This window comes from Vigna radiata, chromosome 1, assembly GCF_000741045.1.
Source record: "Vigna radiata var. radiata cultivar VC1973A chromosome 1, Vradiata_ver6, whole genome shotgun sequence".
NCBI lineage: Eukaryota > Viridiplantae > Streptophyta > Magnoliopsida > Fabales > Fabaceae > Vigna > Vigna radiata.
The window spans coordinates 5534976-5545133 of record NC_028351.1 but is presented as its reverse complement, the minus strand read 5'-3'; the positions used below and the strand labels follow the sequence as shown (position 1 = coordinate 5545133).

Genomic DNA, 10158 nt, shown 5'->3' with positions numbered 1-10158 from the left:
GTTATATATTATTATATAAAGTACGAGAATCATAACAGCAAATAATCGTTTGATAAAATATTATAATATAATATACTGAGTTCATCCAGCAATTTATAAGACATAGACCGTTAATTCTATAAAAAGTAACTTTAATTCTAAAGGTTATCAAACATATTCTGAACAACCAGTACCCCATCCTTATTTCAATATCAAGTTTTTAATATTAAAAGTGATCCTTATACATATTTTCTATTAACCAAAATTTTTAACATTTCAACTCCATTTAATAATAATAATAATAATAATATTATTATTATTATATATATATATATATATATATATATATATATATATATATATATTATACTAATCCCATAAATAGTTATGAAACAGGAGACATATGTATCCTTATATTTTACTACTATTCAAACAGAAAATAGAGGAGAACTATCATCTTCTCATACCATATAACACTCCAAACATCAAATTACCTATTTCTCACCCCAATTTGTATATTCTGTAAACACAAAAACACATGCCAATATGTATACAGTGTTATAGAATCTAGTACATCATAATACAATCAATTACCCAAAACAATTCAACATCAATTTAACAATTATTTCGTGCTCAAATCATCAATACTCATATGACTAGAAAGGAATAGCAAGAAACATATCGTTCATCACACACACAATTAAACATACTAAATAGCTCCCCTTACTTGGAAATTTCACAACTCTATACCAAAGCTTGGTTCTACAATATCCCGGGTCACACCGAACTTAGACTGCACCCTACAGACCACATAACTGTGATCAAGAATAGTTCTTAGAGCTACTGTTGAACAGAGATTGGAAGGACATAAGGGAACACATGCATCAACAGAACTGTTGCATGCTCAAAACCCTAGAAGCCTAAGGAAAGGGGGAAACGACTTACCGGTGAAATAACGAGAACCCAATCGGTTCAAGTCGAAGCTCTTGACGTTGCGGACATTTGGGCACTTCCTAAACGAACATGCAATGGGTCAGCGAGCTTGGAGGTTAGAGAGAAGGCAGGGATTTTGTAGAACTCAATCTTTCTAGAAAGAAGATAATTCTAAAAGAAAAAATTGGTTCTATTTTCTTTTCAAGAGCTCAGCATAATTATAAAGCTATTTTCCTTATTACTAAAATACTCACCTCTTATAACTTAATTAACTTTTTATCCATATTTTCTTTTAATATAATTTTTATATATATAATCAGCTCCTTACAATCCCAGTCTTGATACAATAGTATTAATACAATTATTTTGGTAACTATGCACTTATTCTCCATTATTTTTCAATTTCTTTTTTTCTTTATATAAAAGTTAATTTTTGAAATGATTACTTTACTCTTAAGAGTAAGTTGTCAAGATATTAAAAAATCATTTTCCTATGAAAAATGGGTACAAATTATTTGTAATAAAAGTTAATTATGTTTTTAAAATCAATATCCAAAATATAAAACACGATTATTCCAACCGGTTATGTTAAGCTTCTAAAACCGAGGCTAAAAAATTGAGCATATTTGAGTAAGTCAAACAAACGTTTTTAATTTTATTTTCACGAATTAAATATACTATTTCATTTATTTCGAACAAAATTTATGATTAGTTTTTATTCTTAAAAAAAAGTTAATAGAAAAGTATAATATATAACATATGATTGGGGAGCAGAAAAGAGCATAAAAAAAGAAATTTAAAATTTAAACAAGGAAGAAGTGCTTCACTCTGATATGCTTATTGTCTGCAACAACTCCCAAGATGCAGCAGCATGCATGGGGTTGAAACAATGCAGATCATAATGTAAATAAGAACTTACAATATACCCAAAGAAAAAAAGTTAATAAATTTGAAAAAATGTCTGGTCTCTACAGACCCTGGTCGACAAGATAATCTCCCAACCTCTCAACCACCATGTTGCACTGTCCAGGAGTAACAGGTTCCTCGTATATACCAAAAACTAATGCTTGTCCAGTTTTCTTTATGGTGATTCCTCCAGGTCCCTGTCCAATACAACAACCATATCCTCAATCAGAACAAACTTTTATATATCATAGGTCAAATAATCTACCAAAATGTTTGAAAAAATAATACCTTTTTTCCACGGATGACGGCACCTGGCTCTCCCTGGATTACCATGTATTTGGTGCCGGAAAGGTGGAGGCCGGTGGGAGCAAGATAGCCAGGTTCATCAAAATCTTTCATGATGCCGTTGATCTCATCAGATTTAATCTGAAAATATATAGATGATGTGAATGTTGAAAGAAAGATGAAAAATAGAAGTAGGTTTTATAAGAGATTGTGATGCATGGAGGAGACCTGAGGGAATGCAGAACTTTGAGCCCAAACGGAGCCATCGTGACCGATGATGGCAGCGGCGGTGAGATGGTGTCCGGTGCCATCGATGTCACACATCAAGTGTTCATCTACGTAGGTTTGCCACGACATTATTAAATGTGTTTTAGGTGGTTCTTCTGTGTTTGGTTCCTTTGTGTCTGGTTTTTGTGTGGAATGAATGTTGTTTTAAAAGATGACATGCATGCGGTGATGCGTCCATTTTGCACTTCTTTCAATTCTTACCATTCAACCAATCCTTCCTTTTAGGAACCTAATTCCTAATTCAATTCCCCAAATAGATTCATTTCCAAACTCACCAAATGCATATAAACAAAATTTTTAATTATTAAACAATTTCTTAAAATGCATTATGGTATTTGTTTAAAAATAAGACGATGATATTTTCACATATTTTTTTAACAACAGAATACGTATTATTATTTTAGACTGCTGTTTATTTCCATTCACCGGTTTCCTAATCGGCTAGGCCTTTCAAATTTGAGTACTATAAAACTACAAGGCTTTTACTTTCTTCACCCCACAATTTAACAAACTCTAATATATAATATTTTATACCGTTTTAAGAGTATTTTTTTTTTCTGCAGCTCCAAGATTTTTTTCCTACACTTTTAAATTATAAAAATTTCTCTTAACAAATATTTTCAAAATTTGTATAAATCTTAAATAAATTTGAAAATTTGTCAATACTTTCAATAAATTTCAAATCGAACTAACAAATTCCAAAATCTATTTAAAAAACTTAATAGATTTTGAAATTGATTGAGATATATTAACAAATTTCGAAAAACCTTTCTTATAAATTGTTTTTAAATTTAAAATCTATTTACTTTTTTTTTTAAATTTGAACAATAATAAAAATAATATAAAACATAATTTATTATATTTAGATATATTAAATTAAATAAATACCTGTTAAATTTTAACCAGAAAATAAAATTTTAAAAAAGTTAATTGATATTCGTTTAACAAATTATTTTAAATTTATTTCCAAATTTAAAATTTAATAGTAATTTAGTTTATTAAAATTAAAATATAATTTTTATTATTATAATAACTATAAAAATAAAAATAAAAATAAAAATAATAAAAATATAATTTAATATATTTAAATATATTATAATATTAAATTAAATTAATTATTTATTAAATTTTAAAAAAATAAAAAAAATTTAAAATATTCGTTAAAGAGATTTTGAAATCCATTAAAACATGCTAATGAATTTTGAAATCCAATTAACAATTTTTTTAATTTTATTTTTTTATTAAAATTTAATATATTTTCTTAGTTTAATTTAATATTTAAAATCATAATAAAATAATATAATAATAACAATAAAAAATTTTATCTAATATATTAATATTTTCAAAATATTATAAATATTGATATTATAATAACTTTTCTTCTAAATTTAATATTTAATAAATCTTTAATTTAATTTGATATCGAAATATATGTTAATTTTAATTTTATATATTTATATTTTTTATTTTTTTGTAGTTTTTGTTTTATATTTTTTATATATGTAAGTATTTAAATTTTTTATTTGTTTTAGTTGAATAAAACAAATCTTATAATGTTAATATATATTAAATTATATTAAAATATTCAATTGAATTAATTATGTATTTATTAATTTTTAAATTAAAAAGCAAAATTTAAAAGAATATGTTAATTGAGCGGTAATGTCTTCACCTAGCGCCGAATCTGGGGACCCTAATCCAAATGCTTCTGAAGTTTGACATTCCATTATTTAAAATGTTTAACAGTGTCCCTTTATATACTTGACTCGTATTGAAATCTTATTTTGGTCATTCACTGTTATATTTATACTTTATATTATATTCTTCAAAATCTGCATCAATTACGTTGCATATGATTTAAATTTGAGGTGATTTGCAAAGTGAATTAGCTAAACAATGGTTTCTTATTCAATACGCACTTTTTCTTTAGCTTACATTTTGTCAGGTTGGTCCTTTCCTTGGGTTTAACGGTATGTGATCATGCATGTCAGTACTGCAATTGTTACGCTGCTGAATTTCAGCTTTCGCAATTCAGCGAAATTATGTGTGAAGTTTTAAATTATATTCCCTCAGGATCCATGAGGCGCTTTAAAATATAAGCAGTAACTAGTTAACAAATATGAAAAAGATCACTTATTAATCCTAAATCGATTCTAGAACTCACGTTAAATCTGGATTGCTTTCAAATGTCCCGAAAGAATAAAAATATCGGTAGCTCGTATTGATTGGCTCGTGAAGACGTCGCTGAATTCGCGTTTAAGCAAGTGGGGGATTTCGGTAATAAGCTGGAACGGTTGTAGGAAAGAACATCTGACGGACTCCTTCTGCCTTGATTATTGGCATGATGATTCCGGATGCACTCTGACAATAGATAAAATAGGTTTTTGCAGTTAAATTAAAGGGAGTTTTCCAACTAATTTTCCAGATAAAAGAACAAATAATACATAAATTTTGCGACTTACAGAAATTAATCGAAGTCCGATCCATATCCGTTTAGGTGAAGGAAATGGTAGTAGTAAACGGCCGACACCATATATTGCAACAGCAAAGAAATGGAGAACCAGGGTCAAGGGCCGAGGATTTAACCCCGAAAGCAGAGAGATTGGTCCTTCCGAGAATTGACCTCCAAGACTAAGATAGTCGAAGCAAGCTTGGCGCATTTCCTTCCTCGCTGGATCAGGTGATGCGCAAAAAACCTTATAAAGAGCTCCTGCCAGGGTATTTATAGTGGACGCCACAGGCTGTAAATTGAAAGATGAAGATAGTTAGAGTAACATATTCGTGTTTTTTTGTGTTCCGTTTAGGAAAAGAAAATTAGGTGGTTGCCTAAATTCAGTGTATCGATGTTATAGAGCACATTACTTTTCGCAAGGTATAAAAGGATTCAAGGTATTTGCAAAGGCTGGGTGCATCATTCAGATCACGCAAAGGCCTAAGAAGATTTCGAAGCACTACTATATCAGATAATGCCACAGTCATGCCACCCCCCGTTAGAGGATGGCGCATGTTGAATGCATCTCCCATCAGCAGGGCTCCGGGAGTAGGATGAGGAGCTGCTGGCATGCTTCTGTTTGGCATTGTCCTGATGCGGCCTTTGTCCACTGCAGCTATGAATGCGTCATGAAGCTCGTGAGGAACCTGCATTTCAATTTTCCCTTATCATTATCCAACACTATTAACTGAGAATGCGAAATAAATTCCTGCTCCCGTTGAAATAAATCTGCCACGGTTTATAAAGAATTTGTAGAACCTCTAATATATAGGTACCTGTGGAGCGATCACCGTCTTCAAATACTTAGCCATTTCACCATTGGAAATAGACGGAACTTTCTGGCCAGGAATATCAACTAGACAGCGGATTTCTGTACTACTTATTGGATAGAACAGAACTGGCGAAGGTTCTCCCAGTATGACATGGCCATGATTTGCATAAGGAAGTTCACAATTCTCCAAAACTAGGCCTACGAAACAAGAGGGCACATCTACCTATAAACAAAGCATCGTAATCAGGAATACACTAAGCAAACGTTAACATTTAACCGAGAGAAGGGGGAACTCTCCAAATGAATAATATCAAAATGTTAATTCCTGGTATGAAAGGCTGATACTTCAGAGATAAGCCAAATTTTATTTGACTCTGGAAACTAAATCATGCGTTTAAGCTTAATAAGCTGTATCATCACCTTAGGATTACAAAGAGAACGACGCAAATTTGAAAAACAGCCATCACAAACAATGGTAAAGGGTGCGCAAACTGATAATTCTTGACTATCCTTGGTTTTGTACTGCACGCCTTTAATTACCCCCTTCTCTTCGAGTAGGGAAGTAACTGTTCCTTGCTCCAGTCTTACACTGTTAAATGAAAAAATAATTAAGTGAAATAATAAATATGTATGTACGTGTGTGTGAACAAGAAAGTACCTTCAGTTCAAGTCTAGAATGGTACGTCTATTTTTCAATTGTTAAATATGATTTCTGAATTATATTGCCCAATAATAGTGATCACTAATAGGTATATAGCTGTCTGGATGATAGGAACATAGGGAGATAACCTGATTGCATAAATAACTTCAAACCTAAGTAACATGATTAGAATATCAAGCCAAGACAGATCAAATGGCATTGATGAGAGAGTTTCAATAATCAGGTAAAATGATGTGCTACTCAAACTAAATCCCGTGTAGTAGACAGGTGCAACACCGTAACAACTCAATTTTTATAAAAAAAAAAGAAAAATCAAGAACGGCAAAGTAAAGGAAGAAACCAAATACTTGGGAAGGGAGGCAGCCTTCTCTCTCATCCTCTGAATAAAACGCCCATTGTGAAAGCTTCTGCCGGCAACATCTGAGTGAAACTTTTCCAACGGATAAGAGAGTCTTATGTGTTTTCCATCCTTGAAAAGAGCATAACCAAACACTTGTTGAGCATCAATTTTATCCACACAATCTACAGTGATAGGGAATCAGTGGTCATTCTACACTTTGCACAAGCCATAGTTAAAATCACCAAACAAATGTGTATTATTTCCAGCACTCGCGATTAGTCACAGTAGGACTATTATATGTCGAATGTCTATAAAGTTAAGTTAGCACTACCTTCAAGTCCCAGCTCAATTAACTTGAGATAACCTCCAGGCTGTAGCAACTCTCCAACAATTCTGTCTGGTTCACTCAAATCTCTTTCAATTACAAGTACTTGACGTCCATCCTACATTAGATGACAATTATGCTATCAAAAGTTAATTGTGAATCTGTTTGAGAAAACAGTACTTAAAAAGCCCCAAAAATATATCTGCGTTCATACTGATCAAATGTTACAGCTCAAAAATTACTAGAAAAAGGTATTATATTCATACATTGAGTCTCTCTTCCATTATAGTTTCCTTATCTCCCCCTTCATTCTTTATCAAATTATTTATCATATTTACCAGCTCTCTCTCTTTGGCATCTTTTTCTTTTATACCAAGTCAAAAAAATCCATGAAAAAGGACACGGAGAAGGATAGAACCAGCTGGATCGCATAACTCATAGTCCTAAAGCACATATTGCTATATCATCTAACAACTACAATCAACCCATATAAACAGCATCACTAAGCATAAATAAAGAATCTCCATCAATAAAAGTGAAAATTTCTGGCCACACGTTTAAATTGGGTGCGGGATAAAGTAATACTAAACAATCCATTTTTTCTGTCTGTAAATACCTTTAAAATCGAACTGTTTAATCATGGAGGTATTGTTGAAATTATGTTGTATCGTGATCTTAAAGTTAAAAACCAACAAAATCTTCAAAACAGGTACCTCACTGCTTGTCCTTGAATATTTATTTAAAATAAATAGATAAAAAAAAAATGAAGTATCTAAAGTCTTGTTCACCCTAAATCAAAATATATCTTCAGTTGCTTATAAGAAAACAAAATTGAAGTCGAGAGTGTTCGACTTTCAAGTCTCCAGGTGCGGATCAATCGCCTACCAAAGGATTAGCGTAGTTTTTCTTCAACACACGAGATGATCGATAAAATCAGACACTTCAAATCGCCCAAGCAATTAAGAAAGCAATATTCGTAACATCTTTTTTTTTTTTTTCTCAAATCTCAAAAGCAAGAAGTAATACAGAGCAACTTCCTACAATCACTAGCATTGTTCCTTCCTCTAGTAATCTCAGTCTCTATAACGCTATAACTACATGCAAGCGAAGCTTAATCTAATGTGTATCATCACTGCCATCAACCAATCGAACAATCATTATTAAAGAAACAACAATGCATTTTTCGTCCGGTTTTGGACAAAACACAAGAGTAAGACATAAACGACGAAGAAACAGGTATCGAAATAGAAAGGCCTTAAAGGAGACATCTAATTCAAAATACCTTGCCAAGAGTGTAAGCCAGAGCGGAGCCGGCGACACCAGCTCCGACAATTACGACATCAACTTCGCCGTCGCGCTTCGACTGTCTGCATTCTCCGGCGGCAGTGGTGATATTTTCGGCACACATAGCGGCATCGGTCTCCAACGAAGCGCAAAATTTCTTCCCCGCGAAAACAAAATTGCAAATCGCAAATGCGCTCAGCGTGACGCATATGATCCATCCAAACACGTAGGTGTCCAACATTTGGAGAAACCTCACGGAGACGACGGTGCGATGTTCTCGCTCTAGTTTCTCTCTGTAACTCGCTGGCCGCAACGAGGATTTCGAGAAAAAAACGTGTGCGTGCGTTACTTAAGAGAAGCGAGAGAAGTTTCAGGAAGGAACGAGGCTTTTATACGTAGGCAGAGTGGTGGCCATGGCATAGATCCTCTAGCTGTAACTGAAGAAGAAAATTCGAAAAAAAGCATTTCTCACAGTAATTTGCACCCCTTCGATATTAGTAATAGTAATATAGTATATTTTATTAAATTTTTTTATTTAAAATTCAATAAATATTTAATTTAATTTAATATATTAAATAAGACGCTGTTTATTATTATTATTATTATTATTTTATTTTTTTAACTTTTATTTGTATTATTATTTTATATTTATTATTATTAATATTTTATCATAATTATTATAATAATTGAAACAATATTTTAATAATTTTTGTTTCAGTATAATTTTAAAAATATATTAATCTTAAAATATAAACAAAACAAAATATAAATAGATTTATCTTAAAATCTGATTAGTTATTAAATATTTTTAATTAGATATTTTTTCATATATTTTTATTACATATCATGCCATTTTTATAATTTTAATATATGTTAAATAATTTTAAAATATTTAATTAAACTAATGAGATATATTAAATTTTAATTAAGACATAAAATTAAAACGATTTGTTAAATAGATTTCAAAATCATATGTTAACAGATTTAATAAATTATTTAAAATTTGTTTCTATTTAAATTTGATAAATATTTAATTAATTTAATATTCTAATATAATTTAATATATTTAAATATATTAAATCAGATTTTATATTATTATTATTATTATTTATTTTAGTTGTTTTTATTTTTTATTATAATTATTATAATAATAAAAGTTATATTTTAGTAATTATTAAAATGTAAATATATATTAAATAACGTCAAATTAAATTAGATTATTATTAAATTTTAATTTTAAAAATATTGTTAAACGAAATGCTTTAATATATATTAATGGATTTCAAAATCCTTTAATATATATTAATGGATTTCTAAATTTCTTTAACAATTTTTTTTAAATTTTATTCTTTAGTTAAAATTTAATATTCTAGTACATATAACTATATTTTATATTATTATTGTTTTTAATATTATTCAGAATTTTAAAAGACTTTTAAACAAATTTGAAATTCGAAAACAAAATTTAAAATTTAAAAGAAATGTAAATGGATTTTGAAATCCGTTAACCAATTTTAAAATTTCAAAATCCTTTATATTCAGATTTTGATACGGATTTTGAAATTTCATGTGTCTTTTAATTGAAATTCGAAATTCGTTGAACATGTTTCCAGATTTTCAAATTTATTTAAAATTTATTCGAATTTTGAAAATATTTATTGAAAAACATTTTTTTAATTTGAAATTGCAGAAGAAATCTATAGTATATTTTCACTTTTAATTATAAAATTCCCACGACAATTGATGTATTTAAGTAATTTTCCCTTTCTGTGTATTTGCCTTTTGCATTGATAATTGATTTAAGGATTATAAGATGGAAAGTAAAGCGACATAATATTACCAATGGTTATTTATGGAGAATGTGACTGTCTTAATTACAATATTCTCACAAGAA

General features: G+C 29.8%; 3 protein-coding genes across 4 annotated transcripts in view; all 3 read right to left on the bottom strand.

Annotated features, from left to right (window-relative positions):
* Positions 1-1037, bottom strand: part of LOC106763728 (mitogen-activated protein kinase kinase 6) — a 6369-nt gene extending 5332 nt beyond the window's left edge. The window contains exon 1 of the mRNA XM_014647893.2: positions 925-1037. The gene's annotated coding sequence lies outside the window, so the exon portion shown is untranslated. The remainder of the gene's footprint in view (positions 1-924) is intronic.
* An 843-nt stretch (positions 1038-1880) lies between these two features.
* Positions 1881-2488, bottom strand: LOC106768199 (profilin-4-like). Its single transcript, XM_014653198.2, has 3 exons — positions 2332-2488; positions 2107-2244; positions 1881-2015 (listed from the first exon to the last, which is right to left on the bottom strand). The coding sequence occupies exons 1-3, from the start codon at positions 2458-2460 to the stop codon at positions 1881-1883; spliced, it is 402 nt and encodes a 133-aa protein (XP_014508684.1). The 5' UTR covers positions 2461-2488.
* Positions 2489-4431: 1943 nt separating this feature from the next.
* LOC106765593 (squalene monooxygenase) lies at positions 4432-8698 on the bottom strand. 2 transcript variants are annotated; one of them, XM_014650273.2, is made up of 8 exons: positions 8263-8697; positions 6987-7098; positions 6663-6837; positions 6075-6243; positions 5659-5877; positions 5254-5529; positions 4854-5132; positions 4432-4752 (listed from the first exon to the last, which is right to left on the bottom strand). In XM_014650273.2, the coding sequence occupies exons 1-8, from the start codon at positions 8503-8505 to the stop codon at positions 4648-4650; spliced, it is 1578 nt and encodes a 525-aa protein (XP_014505759.1). In that variant the 5' UTR covers positions 8506-8697; the 3' UTR covers positions 4432-4647. The 2 variants fall into 2 exon arrangements, with proteins under 2 accessions (XP_014505759.1, XP_022638434.1); XM_022782713.1 differs by lacking the exon at positions 6987-7098 and having other exon boundaries at positions 6663-6784; positions 8263-8698.
* Between the last annotated feature and the right edge of the window lie 1460 nt (positions 8699-10158).